The sequence below is a fragment of the Astyanax mexicanus genome, chromosome 16, assembly GCF_023375975.1.
Source record: "Astyanax mexicanus isolate ESR-SI-001 chromosome 16, AstMex3_surface, whole genome shotgun sequence".
Lineage (NCBI taxonomy): Eukaryota > Metazoa > Chordata > Actinopteri > Characiformes > Acestrorhamphidae > Astyanax > Astyanax mexicanus.
This window is the reverse complement of record NC_064423.1, coordinates 2,795,853-2,813,240: the sequence shown is the minus strand read 5'-3', so window position 1 is coordinate 2,813,240 and position 17,388 is coordinate 2,795,853. Positions and strand designations below refer to the sequence as shown.

General features: G+C 38.5%; 1 protein-coding gene across 1 annotated transcript in view; it reads left to right on the top strand.

Moving 5' to 3' along the window:
- Window positions 1–17,388, top strand: part of si:ch211-51h4.2 (uncharacterized) — a 216,312-nt gene that overhangs the window by 150,652 nt on the left and 48,272 nt on the right. Inside the window, exons 9-11 of the mRNA XM_049465961.1 lie at window positions 5,876–5,975; window positions 12,772–12,830; window positions 12,923–12,987. Coding sequence (XP_049321918.1) covers window positions 5,876–5,975; window positions 12,772–12,830; window positions 12,923–12,987 — 224 coding nt within the window. The remainder of the gene's footprint in view (window positions 1–5,875; window positions 5,976–12,771; window positions 12,831–12,922; window positions 12,988–17,388) is intronic.

The window sequence follows — 17,388 nt, the reverse complement described above, 5'->3', positions numbered from 1 at the left end:
CACACGGTGACTCTGCTCTATATTTCAGTAGCTCTACTCCAGACCCCCGGCTGGTGCCTCCAGTGCCTATACTTGGCTTGTCATGTAACACCCTTTCAGTTCACACAGCAACTCAAGCAGAAGGAAGCGGAACGCATATATATATTTATATATATATATTATATATTTTTTTTTTTTTTTTTTTTCATATTTGTGCATATCAGAAACTCCTTACTTCTTGAGGCAAAGACCTTTAGTTTTCTTCTGTACCTAACAGTTTTAAACGTGTACTAAAACTTTTGGTAACACTTTCTTTGAATGTCATCTTTATAAGACTCTATAACCATACTCATAACACATTATAAGGCATTCAGAAGGCATTATAAACATGGCTATACATATTTATAAAAATGTATAATTCATTATAGCCATGTTTATTATGCATCATAAACTGTGATTATAATGCATTAATAGCTGCGTTTATAACATGTTATACATCAATACCAAGAAACTCAGTCCCAGTTGCAGACTTTATCATGACTAGAACAGCTTCCAACATATAAACACACCCTCAATAATCCTATAAATATATTTTTAACCACTCATAAATTATTCTTGTCTTGAAAATAATATTAATTATATTTCATTATAATGTATTATAACAGGTCTTTGTGTGCTCTAAGTAAAGTGCCAGACTTTTATTGTATGACTAGATTATTAATGATAGAGATATACTATTTTAACATATATATTATAAGCGTAGCTTATAATGTATTATTATCACAAGTCATAATGCTTAACAAACATGGCTATAATGGGTTATGCATTTTTATTAACATTTATAGCCATGTTTATAATGCCTTATTATTATATGTTATGAATGTGGTTATAGCGTCTAATAAAGATGACATTCATAGAAAGTGTTACCAAACTTTTTTTTATATATAATTACCCAACCCATTCATTAGGACTCCGCCTAAGACTTATAATGCCCCAACACACCAGGAGGGTGAAGACTAACGCACACTTCCTCTGATACATGTGATGCTGCTGATGCAGCATCACAGCGCTAACACTCTGAGAAAAGCACAGTGGCTCGGTTCTGATACATCAGCTCACAGACGCCCTGTGCTGCAGACATCACCCTTTTAGTGATGTGGGGAGAGAGCGCCATCTACCCACCCGGAGGAAGCAGGGTCAATTGTGCTCTTTCTGATGGCAAAGCTGCATGAGCGGGGGTTCGAATTAGCGATCTCCCGCTTATAGTGGCAGTGCTTTAGACCGCTGGACCACTCGATGCCCCAATTGCCATTTTTCTTATGAATATTTTTATTATTAAGGTAAAAAGGGAGAGAAAATGGGTTTGCTCCTTAAACCTAATAACTGGTTCGGCCACCCTTAGCAGCGACAACGGCAATCAGTCGTTAAAGTCTTTCACAGTCCTGTGGAGGAATTTTGTTCCACTCTTCTTTACAGAATTGTTATCATTTTACCACATTGGAGGGTTTTCCAGCATGAGCTGCATTTTGTTTTACATTTAAATTCATTTCACATTTTTCAAATTTTTCCTCCCAATTTGGCTATCCAGTTGTGCGTCCTTATCACCTGTGCCTCCTCCGACACATGTGAGGTCAATCACCCCTTTTTTCGAGCTGCTACATCCCCACCTTCAAGTGTAATGGGGAGAGAGCGCCATCTACTGTACCCACCCAGAGGGAGCAAGTCCAATTATGCTCTCTCTGGGCTCCGGCAGCTGATGGCAGAGCTAGATGAACGGGTTTCAGACCTGCGACCTCCCGTTCACAGTGGCAGCACAATAGGCAGCTGTACCACTCGGCACCCCTATGAACCACCTTTTTAATTTAATGCCACAGCATCTCAGTCGGTTTCAGGTCAAGAATTTGACTAGGCCACTCCAAAGTCTTCATTTAATTTTTCTTCAGCCATTCAGAGGTGGACTTGCTGGTGTGTTTTGGATCATTGTCCTGCTGCAGAACCCAAGTTCGTTTCGGCTTAAGGTCTCAAACAGATGGTCGGATATTCTCCTTCAGTGTTTTGTGGTAGACAGATGTAACAGGATACACACCTTCCAAAAAGTTAAACTTTTGCCTCGTCAGTCTACAGACTATTTTCCCAAAAGTCTTGGGGATCATCAAGATGTTTTCTGGTAAAACTGAGACAAGTCTTAAAGTTCTTTTTGCTCAGCAGTGTTTTTTGTCTTGGCACTCTGCCATGCAGGACATTTTTCTCAGTCTCTTTCTGATGGTGGAGTCATGAACACTGACCTTAATTGAAACAAGTGAGGACTGCAGTTCTTTGGAAGTTGTTTTGAGGTCTTTTGTGACCTCTTGCCCAGACACGACCGCCACATTCGCAACCAACAATTGTACTTTTTTAAATCACTTTTTTTAACATTTAAAAAAAGGAAGAGACATTTGATATTATTTAGAGAATCTAATTACTGTAAAAGACAGTCAATTCAGCAAATATGGGGAGTATTACACTGTTTATCCTGTATTATACTGTATTATCCAGCTCATTAGCTTTGGCCAATTCTCACTACACTGTAAGCCCGGATAAGTTGAATTTACTTAAAAAAATTGAGGAAACCGGTTGTCACACCTGCACCTTTAAGATCAGCCTCGCCGGAGTACTAATAAGCTGACTCCGCCCCTCCCAAACACCTGTGGGACTTATTACTGAGACTATTTATACTGGGACTTTTACTAAGTCTAGTTGCGAGATATTGCCACTCTAGTGTCTTATCGAGCGTTTACGTCTGTGTTTATTATATCTGGTTTTTTGATCCTTGCCTGTTTTTTGACTACGATTTTGCCTAGTGATTTATTCCTGGTTTTGAACTACTGCCTGTATTTTGGATTACGATTTTTGCCTTGCGTTTTGGATTAATAAAGCCTGCCTGCGTTTGCATCCAAATCTCCTTGGTTGGTTCTTACACCGGTTGCCTTAAAAAAGTTAAGTAATGGGGAATGAAAACTTAAGTTAGCATAATTAAAACATCAAGTTATTACAACTAAAGGGGAAGTTGATTTAACTGTTTATTTTTGTTATATTGTAAGACCAGATACGTTTAATTCACTTAAAAAAATTGAGGAAACCGGTTGCCTTAAAAATGTTAAGTAATGAGTAAGGGAAACTTTAATTTAGAACATCAAGTTATTACAACTAAAGGGGAAGTTGATTTAACGTTTTTATTTTTGTTATACTGTAAGACCGGATAAGTCGAGTTTACTGAACTTTTTTAAGGCAGCCGATTTGCTCTAATTTTTTTAAGCAATAGGAAATGAAAACCTAAGTTGGCATAAATTAAAACATCAAGTTATTACAACTAAAGGGGAAGTAGATTTTTTTCTAAGGTAGCCCAGGGGAATCACTACACAGTGATGGCGAGAGTTATTCAGAAACTGTTGGACACACAGTTATTATAAGTTGGTTCAACTCAAAGATCTCAGTTTGAATAGTACAGTATTTGTGCCCACAAATGTTCAACTAACTCAAAATAGTTGAGTATTCAACTAAAATCATTTGAGTTCAAACAACTCTTGTCATTGGAAACCTGCCCCTTAGCTCTAAACTGTACTATACTCTTACTGTAACTCACAGCATTTCACAATTTTTTTTATGTTACACATTATACTCATGATTCATATTTACTTCATATGTTTCTTAGCTACAATTACTCTACTTTTCTGAACTTGTTTACTGGTTTGTTCTAGATATGTTAAATTTGATATGTTAGATTTAGATAAGATAGATAGATAAAAGTGAGGATAACTGATGTCCGCCATGCAGAAAGTGCAAATACACAGTTATATAATAATTTACATTTAGCAGTGCAAAAGATACGTGAACAGTAGATGAATGAACTAGTGAGTGAACTACTAGTGCAAAATAGGGTAGAACTGTAAAAAATAGTGTTATAGGCATCAGCAAGACTGAGAGTGTGTCCATAGATTGGGGATGTCCATGGTGTGGCTGGAGTTACCAGAATGAAAAAGTGTCACAGAGTCTTCAGTTTGCTGTGCTAAGAGGAGTTGAACAGTCTTATGGCCTGAGGGACAAAAGACCTCCTCAGTCTGTCGGTGGAGCAGGACTGGGACAGCAGTCTACCGCTGAATGAGCTCCTCTGCCTGGTGATGGTGCTCTGGGTGCAGAGGGTGGTGAACATTGTCCATGATGTTCAGCAGCTTGCTGAGGGCTCTCCTCTCCGCCAGATACTTTGTTTTAAATATTTTATTTAGTTAATCTATTTATTTGGAAACCTTGTCTACCCCTGGAGTTTGTAAAGTAAGGTACATATTATATGTTAAATGGATACATTTCCTGCAATAAAATCATTGTTATGGGTGAAGGAGAAAGAAGGTAAGAGGATATCAGGTACAGTTTATTCCAGAGGCAAAAAAAAAACTGTAAACTGGACACAGCACCTGTTTTCAGTGAGTAATAATTTCCTGTATTAATGTATTTCTGTCTGTCTGAGCTTTTTTCTTTTGTCTGTTTTTTTACTTTTTCATTTTGTCTGTCTGTCTTTTTCCTTTTAATTTGTCTCTGTTCTTTTCCTTCTGTTTATCTGTCTGTCTTTTTCCTTCCTTTTGTATGTCTGTCTTTTTCCTTTTGTCTGTCAGTCTGTCTTTTCTTTCTTTCTTACTTTCTTTCTTTCTGTCTGTCTGTCTGATTTTTTTTCTTCTTTATTTCTGACTTTTCCTTTTGTATGTCAGTCTGTCTTTTCTTTCTTTCTTTCTTTCTTTCTTTCTGTCTGATTTTTTTCTTCTTTATTTCTGACTTTTCCTTTTGTATGTCAGTCTGTCTTTTCTTTCTTTCTTTCTTTCTTTCTTTCTGTCTGATTTTTTTCTTCTGTATTTCTGACTTTCCTTTTGTCTGTCAGTCTGTATTTTCTTTCTTTCTTTCTTTCTTTCTTTCTTTCTTTCTTTCTGTCTGTCTGAATTTTTTTCTTCTGTATTTCTGACTTTTTTCTTTTGTCTGTCTGTCTTTTTAATTGTCTGTCTTTTTCCTTCTGTTTGAATGTCTGCCTTCCTTCTGTCTTTTTTACTTCTGTTTTTGTCTGTCTTATTCCTTCTATTTGTATGTTTGCCTTTTACTTTTGTCATTCTGTCTGTCTGTCTGTTGTTTTTCCTTCTGTATCTCTGCCTGTCTTTTTCTTTCTGGCTGGCTGTCTTTTTCCTTGTGTCCTTTTGTCTTTCTCTCTGTCTGTCTGTTGTTTTTCCTTCTGTATCTCTGCTTGTCTTATGTTGTTGCCGTCACTTTCTACAGGAGCTATAATTAAATATTCATCTTTTATAAATCAAGAGTATGGATGCAGAGAAAGTGTAGATTTCTTAAGCTGACCTGTTTTATATGTGCAGTATGATGAACATGCATGTATCACTGAGGGGGACAAATAAATAAATCAATGCCAATTCTGTCATGGTCGTTGTAGACCTGGCCAAAAGGGATAGTATTAAAAGAGTTAATACAGAGTGTGTGTGTGTGTGTGTGTTTGATTTGTACAGTAGCCATGAGCTACAGCGTGTGTGTGTTGTGTATTCAGGTCAAGGACTCCAGTCCCTCTCCGGCCTGCGCGTCGTGCTGAGGGTTTATAGCACATCCCCGTCTCTCGGTCTCTGTGGTCATGACATAAAAGCTATCATTTTGTGTTAAAACACTTTTTTGGTGCTGTTCCTCCGAGGCGTTTCCCCGGCGTTCGCCCGGGCGCTCGTCATCACGCTCCCTCGCGCCGCACACATCTCCCGCCACACCGCCATATTTCCCTGCAAATGTCATTTGAAATGAGAATCTATTGGTGGTCTGGATTACTCCGGACGCTCTTGCTTTGTGACTGGTGGCTCTGAGTCTGTGATAATTTGTTTGCCCCAAGGTGGCGGTGACATTTGTCGTGGGTTCAGAGGTTCGCCAGGAGACCACGAATGACTTCACCCAGATCGGGAAGCCTTTCCTCATGGGGACTGTAGCTCTGGGTAAGAATGACTGACTGCTCTGTCTCTCTTTTTTGTTTTAGTGTTTTTTTTTTCTTCTTTTCTCTTTTGTAATTGGTGCAGTGGAGCAGGGATTATGTGGCTGAATTAAGTTAGCAGGTGAGAGGGAATATGTCAGGAGAAAAATAGGCTTTTCATTCTCTTCGCCAAGAGTGTGTGAGGGCACACCTTTGTGAGAAGAGGTGTGTGTTGTACTATACGTGTGTGTGTGTGGTATAGTGTGGCAGAGCGGTAGAGAGAGAGAGAGAGAGACTCCTCCTGTAAGTGTTAATTAGGATGAGTGCTGCTTGTGTGCTGAATAGCTAATGGAGGTGCCTCCATAACCCTGTCACTGTAACAATGTAGACGTGAGCCAAGGAGCCGTGAAACTCTCTCTCTCTCTCTCTCTCTCTCTCTCTCTCTCTCCATTTCTAATCCCATTAATTGGCTGCCACACTCGGAGCGGCAGGTCCTGCGGCAGCCTTCCCCCTGTGGTCACCAGAGACTGCTGTCAACAGAGCAAACAAAAATCCCCTTGCCAGAGCCTCGCCGGCCGCCCCGCGCTCATTTGCAGCCCGGGCCGCTGCGACACCTTCGCGGGAAAAGCTGCTAGTTTGTGAGACTTATCTGAAGGGGCCCCTGCGGACCCTCACAGATTGTAATGGGATTTCTCCTTTTAAAGAGTCCGGGAGCCAGGCTTTGTTTACATTGAGAGCAGAGTGTCAGACATGCCTTCAGTACGGATAGACGAGAGGTGAGGAAGAGGCGGCGGGCGCTGCAACTGACATTATACCATTGCACCTGCGCAAGATTACCGTATTATCATTTTATTTAAAAGATTATTAATGTCTAAATTATATATTTCAAATAAATAAATTCAATTTGATCCCTTTCCCTTTCTTATTTAGAAGACTGATTACCCCTAACCAGAGTTGAAAAGGGTACTAAAATATTCTACTCATGTAAAACTACACTAAAACTGTCATTTTAGTGTGGGAGGTTTCATGGCTAAATTGGAGCAGCCTGGTGTCCAATCTTCATTAATTGCACATTGCGCCAGTAAGAGCAGAGTGTGAAGGTTCAATTAGCAGGGTAAGAGCACAGTTCTGCTCAAAATATTGCAATGCACACAACATTATAGGTGACATACCAGAGTTCAAAAGAGGACAAATTGTTGGTGCACGTCTTGCTGGAGCATCTGTGACCAAGACAGCAAGTCTTTGTGATGTATCAAGAGCCACGGTATACAGGGTAATGTCAGCATACCACCAAGAAGGACCAACCACATCCAACAGGATTAACTGTGGACGCTGTAAGAGGAAGCTGTCTGAAAGGGATGTTCGGGTGCTAACCCGGATTGTATCCAATAAACATAAAACCACGTCTGATCAAATCACGGCAGAATTCAATGTGCACCTCAACTCTCCTGTTTCCACCAGAACTGTCCGTCACCACAATCAATTATTGTGCTCTAAAACCAGGTGTTTCCGTTTCATTGTCCAACCCCTGTATTATTACTTTGATTAAATTTTACTTACTCTACTTACTCTACTTACAATAAAAATGACAAGTTTCAAAATCTACTCAAGTAAAAGCAAAAATCAGATAATTTAACATTCACTGACACAGATGTGATTTAAAATGTACTTCAAACTAAACAAAACTTCATACTTAAGTAGAAGTAAAAATACAATTTGTAATACCACGTTAAAGAAAGCAGAATCATTTCTGAGTGGAGAAGAGTATGGATAAAATATAGTGTTTAAAGGTACGAGTATGCTGGAACCACCATCCCTGCTAATCTTGCTAATATATTCATTCTAAAAACTGGGGTGTCGGGCCGCTTTTTGCGGGATTTCTTCTTCTGGCCACGTTACGCGTCTTTACGTACTTACGTCACACGTACAGCCTCTAAAAGAGGATCCAGCTCAGTTTTACTGAACGCGAGCGGCTGGTGGAGCAATGGAGACTTCAGAAGAGGAAACTCAAAGATCAGGAGCTCATTTACTCATAGTAAAACCAAAGAAACGAAGAAGTGAAGTTTCTGACTGAGCACTCTCTCTCTCTCTCTCTCTCTCTCTCTCTCTTTCTCTCTCTCTGACTGAACATAACCTGGAATTGCATTCATTCACTCTGAAAGGAGACCGCATCACATCCGCCCAGTTTAAAATGATTATTCCGCATGAGAGAGGGCCCTAAATGCCCTTTAATAAAAATATAAGCGCACAAAAAACAATAACAGTAAGACGAGTAAATGTACATTCTACCTCTGCCCTAACTCACTATTTAGTACTCCTACCATTACTAGCAATACTCACAACACAAAGAGGGTGAAGACTAGTACATGGAAGGGCTGCACAAATTTTTCAACTTTGCAGATTAATACTACAGTCATCCAAACTATAAAGAAAAACATCAGGAATTATTAAGTAAACAAAAAAGTATGAAATATTTTTCCAAATTTTTATCTTATTTTCACGCCAATTTACACGGTCAATTAGTCCCCCTATCACTAGTGATGCCCCAACACCAGGAGGGTGAAGACTAGCACACGCCTCCTCCGATACATGTGAAGTCAGACTCCGCCTCTTTTTGAATTACTCGTCTTACTGTAATTGTTTTTTCTGGCGCTTATACTTTTATTAAAATGCATTTAGGGCCCTCTCTCATGCAGGATCCTCTTCCCGAGTAGCATCACAGCGCTAACTCTCGGAAGAAAGCTCAGCGGCTCGGTTCTGATACATCAGCTCACAGGAGTGACCCTAGGAGTGATGAGGGAAAAGGGTGCCATCTACTGTACCCACCCAGAGAGAGAGCAAGACCTACTGTGCTCTCTCAGGGCTCCAGCAGCTGATGGCAAGCTGCATGAACGGGATTCGAACCAGCAATCACAGTGGCAACGCTAGACCACTCACAGCCCCTTCGCTGGATTTTCTCAGTCAGTTTTATGAGGTAGAGTCACGTGGAATTTAGGCTTTCAGTTAACAGCTGTGCTGAACTCATCAAGAGTGAATTACTTGAATTTCTTTTCTCTTAATAAAGTGTTTGAGAGCATCAGTTAAAGTAAAGTAGTGAAGAGGTAGAGTTACAGGTATACAGTGAATAGTGAATATTTGAGTAATGTTCTAATCCAGATTATGAGAAGCAACAACTACTCGACTAAATAAATAAAAATAAATAAGTGAAGGTCAGTCAATCTGAAACATTTCAAGAACTTTGAAAACATCCTCAAGTGAAGTTGCAAAAAAACAAATACATTATGATGAAACTGGCTCTCATCAGGATGCCCCAGGAAAACAAGAGCGAGAGTTTCCTCTGTTGTACAGGATACGTTCATCAGAATTACCAGCCCCAGAAACCACAAGTTTACAGAACCTCAGATTACCTAAATTCTTCAGAAAAATAAATTAGTCTTAAAATGAAATAAATGAAATAGATTAATATAATTTATCACAATCATTTCTGTGACATGTATTTGCCAAAAAGAGCTATCATGACAGGCCTATTTCTCAGTAAAGGAAATGGTATTAAAATTTAAAATGATTATTATTATTTAGTACCCATCTAAAAATCGACTCGACTAAAAGTAAAAAAGTACTCAATTTAAAATGTACTTTGAGTAAAAGTTATATAGTTACTTTAAATTATTTGATGTAAATCAGGTTTGATGTGGAAGTTTTGAAAGCTGAGAGCTTTGTCCGGCGGGGCACATTTTGTATTGCATGAGGACGTTATTGCCTCGTTATTCCACGTGCGAGCATCCGTGCGCCGGCGTATCCGCGCCAATTTATTTATTTTTTTTAATTCAGACAATTTTTTTTTCCAGCATTTTATTTTTTACTCAGTAACAAGGGGTTTTCCAATGTAGCGAAGTAAATTGCTTGTGTCAAAATGTACTTGAGTAAAAGTAAAATGACCTATTTTAAAAACTACTTTAAAAATGACAAATTACTCATAACATTTACTCAATTATAGTAACTTGAGTAAATGTAATTAATTACTTTCCACCTCTGCATTTATTTTACTCCAATCATTATCGTGCACAGTTAATTCTGTGCGCCACCACTGAAAAAGGTACAGTACCATTCAGAAGTTTGGACACACCTTCACCGTTCACTTTTAAGATATTTTTCCCTACATAGTAAATTCATAGTAGAGTGATCTATCAGATTATGAAGGAACACATAAGGAATTCATGTAGTAACTTAAAAGTGTTAAACGAACCAAAATACTCTGTAAAGAAGCATTTAGATGCTCTTATCTGGGTTTAAGCTGTTAACTTTTGGTTTCTGAGGCTGGTAACTCTGATGAACTTATCCTGTACAACAGAGGAAACTGGTCCTGATGAGTGCCAGTTTCATCATAATGTTTTTGACCGTCTTTGCAACTACACTTGAGTACACTTCCAAAGTTCTGAACCTTCATTTCTTAAAGTATTTAATATTTTTTTTATTTAGTTGAGTAGTTCTTGCTTCTCATAATCTGGATTAGAACATTACTCTATAAATATTCACTATTCACTGTATACCTGTAACTCTACCTCTTCACTACTTTACTTTAACTGATGCTCTCAAACACTTTATTAAGAGACAAGAAATTCAAGTAATTAACTCGTGATGAGTTCAGCACAGCTGTTAACTGAAAGCCTAAATTCCAGGTGACTCAACTTCATTAAGCTGACTGAGAAAATGCAGCAGAGATGTGCAAAACTTTATTTTTTATACTAAACAATTTCCTGTTTTTCTTCATAGTTTGGATGATTTTAGTATTAATCTACAGTGCAGCAAAATAAAAAATGAATGAACTCTGCACTGTACTTTGTTGGTTTGAGAGCTGAAGTGAAAACCAAAAATGAAAAATGTTCAATATTTGGTCAGATACTGAAGGCCGAATGTTTACTTTTGTTCATTTTTTTTCCATTTCTGAAAAATCTTTTCATTTCGATGCATCAATAGATTTTTGTTATTATTTTTATACAGGCTACAGGATAAGTGGTTATGGCTGATTTAGAATCAGGAGAATAGCTCAGGGAAGCGCAGCAGTGAGCAGCCAGGGTCCACAGCTTTGTTTATTTGTGTAAATCCTGCAGTGGACTCCTCCTGGGAGAAGCTGCAATTACAAGGGCTCTTACCTTTCACTGTGTACCATCTGCTCTACTGTACCCACTGTAAACCCCAGCTCCTCCCTCTCTGTGCTCTTATTTAACTGATTATTTAGACTTTCAGCTTTTATAGTTTTGTTATAGTTAGCATTTTCAAATCCCACATGACAATTGCTTTCTGCTTTTTGTGTAAAAAAAAAAAAAACTGGTTATTTTTTATATAAAGTATTCATATTTCTTCTTCTAAGTTAGTTTCTACTTACTTCGTGAGCACCACATTCTAAGTCGTGAGCACGACTTACTAAGTCATGAGCACCACTTACTAAGTCGTGAGCACCACTCACTAAGTCGTGAGCACCACTCACTAAGTCGTGAGCACCACATACTAAGTCGTGAGCACGACTTACTAAGTCGCTAGCACCACATACTAAGTCGTGAGCACCACATACTAAGTCGTGAGCACGACTTACTAAGTCGTTAGCACCACTTACTAAGTCGTGAGCACCACATACTAAGTCGTGAGCACGACTTACTAAGTCGCTAGCACCACATACTAAGTCGTGAGCACCACATACTAAGTCGTGAGCACGACTTACTAAGTCGTGAGCACCACATACTAAGTCGTGAGCACCAGATAATGGTAGCTAGCAAGCTATAGTTTAAACTGGCATATGTTCCACAGTGTAATGTGATTAACTAGCTAGGTTAGCTAATGTTTACTACTTTATTTCAGTGAGGAATGTTTTAGCTAACGATAGCCAGCTAACTCTTATTAGATGTGCACATAAAAAGCTTTTGGGCACACACACACACACACACACACTCCATCCAGTTTTCAAAATCATATTTATTTAGCTGCCATGTGTGATCAAATGTAGGCTGCTTTTACAAAGATCTAGCTAGCTAACCTAATGCTAGCTAAGTTAGCTTAGCTTTAAGGCTTTTGTTGCTCTCTGTACAATATATGGTAGGCTTGGGTAAAAGTAGCCGCTGTGTTTGGTGTGTGTGTGTGTGTGTGTGTGTGTGAAAAGCTTTTCTTGTGCACATCTAATAAGAGTTAGCTGGCTATCTTTAGCTAAAACATTCCCCACTGAAAGAAAAGTAGTTGCCACTAGCTAAACTAGCTAACATTAGCTAAAACATTTCACACTGAAATATATATGTAAAAACGTGAAAAAATGTTTAAGAATTTTTGGTAGAGTTATCATAGTAATAATAATTAATTAATCCTGGCTAAAGAAAAATATTTGGCAAAATAAGCAAATATAATATAAACTATTAAAGTCATACAGGTGCATTTCACATTTTCTGAGACACTGATTTTGGGGTTTTAATTGGCTGTAAGCCATAATCACCAACAATGAAATAAATAAACGGGCTCTATTCCCCTATCGCTAGCATTATCAAGTTAAATTTCTCAAAATTCAAAATAATAATCAGAATCTTTATAAATGTTAATAATAATTCAAATGGAAGCATTAATTAATGTACTATATATACAGCTATTACCAGTTATAAACTATGATAAATTAATAACAATTCCATAACAGTTAAGTTGCTGTTTTTAAGGCGTAACATCATGAAATATTACTGAATAATTTCACACTAGCGCTGTGAGCTGCTGGTGTGAGTTATGGAGGGTTGACAGCATGTCTGATTCATTTTCCTCTGATGTTTCTCTATTTTTTGTCTCTTTAGGTGGGATCATCAATGTGATGCCTTTCTTATTTTCTGAAATCTCCCACAACAAAACGCAGGTAACTCCAGTTAACGGATGCTAACTCCACATAGCACTACAGAGTGAAGCGTCCTGCGCTGAAGAAATCAGCTTTGCTGTTTTTTTTTACAGGTCATGTGGTTCAGAAGAGCTGTTCTGGGAGGTCTGGCTACGTGTACCGTTCTGAATGTATTATGGTAAGCGTTATTCCTTTAATGTGTTTATGAATGAATAACAGAAACTCTGCTAAAAGAGCGGGAGATTAAATGCACTGTTGTTGGTAACACTTTATAATACTGTTCCATAGTTAATAGGTAACTAAGCAGTAACTAAGCAGTAACTAATTAATAGTGCTGCATTAACACCTAAATATTTTCTATAAACTACCAGGGAGTACTGAATAATTACTCAGTAGATAGTACTGAACTAATGATTATAGTAGTTCACTATTAACTCCACAATAATTACTGAGACTTACATATCTCCCAGAGAACTACTTACTAATTATGTCTCCTTTATAATAACTATTCATTAATTACTGCTCAAATCAACATTAACTACTGAAAACCCTTACATGCCACCTGGGGAACTATAGATCTAAATCAGGCATATTTGAGTTAAATTCATATTAATTGAATAATAATAATAATAATAATAATAATAAAAATAATAATAATAATACATTTTATTTTTATAGCGCTTTTCAGGATACTCAAAGACGCTTTACATTGCATAAAAAAAAGCACAATATGAAAATACATAGTAAAATAATCAACATCATCATCATCGTCATCATCATCATCAACATCAATAGAAAATATTTAGGTGTTAATGCAGCACTATTAATTAGTTACTGCTTAGTTCCTGCTTAGTTACCTATTAACTATGGAACAGTATTATAAAGTGTTACCCTGTTGTTTCAGGCACAATCAATACTTTAGTGTAGGTTGTTGGCTCTCTGAAATATCTGACATGTCTATAAATCCAAACATATTTACTCTCCAGTATTTGACATGCGGGACAAACAGACAAGTGTCATCAATCAAGCAACCAAACCAATTACTCATGTAATGCAGTAATGCAAGTAATTCGTGAGAATTCATCAGAATAACTTGCCTGGTGTCCTGTTGCGCTTATTTTGAGTCTAAATTACTTAAATAATTTGCATGGTACAATAAAAATTATTATCAGAGGAAAATAAATGTATTACTATCTTACACTTTGTAAAAGGTGCGTTGTGTTGTTTATTGCTATCTTAAACCCCAACAACAGTCAATTTTTAAAACTGGCATCTATGCCTGTATATATATAATTTATATATATAAATATATATATATATATATGTCTTTTGCTCTCTCTATCTCTCTTTCTACCTTTCTTTCTCTGTCTCTTTCTCTCTCTTTAGCTTTCTAGTTATCTCTCTTTGTCTCTCGCTGTCTCTCTTTAATTCTTATTTTCCCTGTTTCTCTCTCTCTCTCTCTCTGTCTCTTGCTCTCTTTCTTTCTGTCTTTCTCTCTTTAGCTCTCTATTCATGTCTCTCTTTCTCCGTCTCTCTTGAATTCCCTAGTTATCTCTGTCTCTCTTTGATTCTTTTTCTCCCTGTTTCTCTCTCTCTTTCTCTTTGTCTTTCTCTCTCTCTCTTTAGCTCTCTGTCTCTCTTTGTCTCTCTTTGATTCTCTTTCTCTCTGTTTCTCTCTCTCTCTCTCTCTCTCTCTCTTTGTCTCTCTCTCTTTAGCTCTCTATATCTCTTTCTCTGTCTCTTTTTAGCTCTTTAGTTATCTCTCTTTGTCTCTCACTCTCTCTCTCTCTCTCTCTCTCTCTCTCTCTCTCTCTCTCTCTCTCTCTCGTCTCTCTCAGTCCGGCATGATGGCCAGACAGTCCAGCAAGTCGTTCCAAAAAGCTGCCATCCGATCTAATCATTAGTAAAGAAGCTATTGAGTTAACAATCAGCACTTTGTTACTTTAGAGGGCCAAAGCAATTATCGGGGAGCAAATGAAATGAAAGTAGAGTGGGCCAAGTGATGAGATCTCCCATCAGGAGCATGCTGGGGGGCTTCTGTCCACTCCTCGGCTTTTCCGAGGCTTCGCTCTGCGGTCGTGATCTTCTCATGCCAGTAAATGTGTTCCGACACTTCATCAGCATCCTGGATTACATCTCGCCAAAATTGATTGTTGCCGACAGAGTCGTATCGATACACGGCCACGGGCTGGTTCATTTGTACATTCTGAAGTGTTAAAGAGAGTTGAATATACCACCCCCCCCCACACACACACACACACACATACACCTTCTATATTGTTTATACAGTGTGTGTGGGGGACTGGAGGTCTTTAACCCCCTTTAACACCTTTAGCCCTTCAGCACTTGCCTTATTTGTTTGCCTCAAAGGCTCTGTCAGAATTTTTTACACTGGATTTTGGATTTTCTGATTATTGACTGGACCTGAAGAGCTTATATGAAATCATCATCATCATCATCATCATCATATCTTGTCGCACCAACACTTTATACATCTTAGGGCATCATGGTTTGCATCATGTAGGTCTTCTTTTGTGCATTGGGGACCCAGCCTGCACCGGTTCTTATACACAGTCATATGAAAAAGTGTGGGCACCCCTATTAATCTTAAACATTTTTAGTTCTTAATATTTGGGTGTCAAGGACAATTCACAGACCACCTCCAAAGAGCTGCAGCATCATCTTGCTGCAGATGGTGTCACTGCAAGCACGCCATAAACAGAGTCACTTGAGGTATGCAAAAGCACAAAAGCACACCTCAGGTGACTCTGTTTGTGGCATGCTTGCAGAAATGGCTTCTTTTGCATCACTCTCCCATACAGCTTCTCCTTGTGCAAAGTGCGCTGTATTGTTGCCCAATGCACAGTGACTCCATCTGCAGCAAGATGATGCTGCAGCTCTTTGGAGGTGGTCTGTGGATTGTCCTTGACTGTTCTCACCATTCTTCTTCTCTGCCTTTCTGATATTTTCCTTGGCCTGCCACTTCTGGGCTTAACAAGAACTGTCCCTGTGGTCTTCCATTTCCTTACTATGTTCCTCACAGTGGAAACTGACAGGTTAAATCTCTGAGACAACTTTTTGTATCCTTCCCCTGAACAACTATGTTGAACAATCTTTGTTTTTAGATCATTTGAGAGTTGTTTTGATGAGCCCATGATGCCACTCTTCAGAGGAGATTCAAATAGGAGAACAACTTGCAATTGGCCACCTTAAATACCTTTTCTCATGACTGGATACACCTGGCTATGAAGTTCAAAGCTCAGTGAGGTTACCAAACCAATTTTGTGCTTCAGTAAGTCAGTAAAAAATAGTTAGGAGTATTCAAATCAATATAATGATAAGGGTGCCCATACTTTTGCACCGGTCAAATTTTGGTTTAATGCATATTGCACATTTTCTGTTAGTACAATAAACCTCATTTCAATCCTGAAATATTACTGTGTCCATGTCATGGTGAGCACAGAATGCAGACATGTGCAGATACTGATAAAAATGTGTTCATTATAAAATAAACAGATGTAAGACGTAGTCGATACAGAAAAATGGGTAATCACCAACAACCAGAGCAATGAAGACAAAACCATACCATAAACGAGAGACAGTCCAGAGTTCATACACGAGAGATCCAATGTCAGAGGTAATCCAAGAGGCAGTAGTGAAAACACAGTCCAGGTAATACACAAGCAATCCAAAATCAGAGGCAAAGGCAATAATCGGCGTAGAGAAAACAAAGGCAAGGTCATACACAAGATAAACAGAGACAAGAGATAAAGTAACGCTTTGTAATGAGGAGAACCTACAATACGCGGCGTGGGTGTTTGTGTGGAGTGCTCTTTTATAGTGCCAGTAATCAGTATTCAGGACTTCCTGGAGGAAGCAGGTGAGGTGTCACGTGATCAGGTGAGTGTGTGATGTCAGTGGCTGGTGCATTCTGGGTAATGTAGTTGTTGACCTGAGAACCTCCGTTAGAGCTGGGTGTGGAAGGGACAGAGGAGCTAACAGCACCAGACATGAAAGTCCATCAGTTATTAGATATATCAAACTGAAATGGCTGTTGCAAACACCCAAATATTTAGAACTAAAAATGATTAAGATTAATAGGGGTACCCAAACTTTTTCACATGACTGTATAGAGTCATGGATTGGGATGGGTGCCCACCTACGGGCATTTAGCAGATGTGATATACAGTACGTATCCACATATCACAATTTATGAAGTTTTTCTTTTGTTTTGTTCTTCAGCACAGCGCTGAGAATTTATAGCCATGGCCCCGCCCCCACAGTGAAAATCATGAATCTGATTGGTTAAATTGTCCTATGACTTTGTGTGTGTATATAGCTTGAGCTGTCTGAAGAGCATTAGGTAGTGCAGGAAAATGGATAAATTTAACTCCCCTAGAAAATCTGTCTACGACTGTGAGGATGGTAGTATAACCTTCTGATTCGGGTAAATCCGTAACAAAATCCACAGCAAGGTGGATTTTGACTCATTACTACACCCTTTAAAAAAACAGTAGAAGGGTCACGCAGACACACCGGGGGCGGGGGGCAGAAGCCATTTTAAAATGCAGTTTTGATT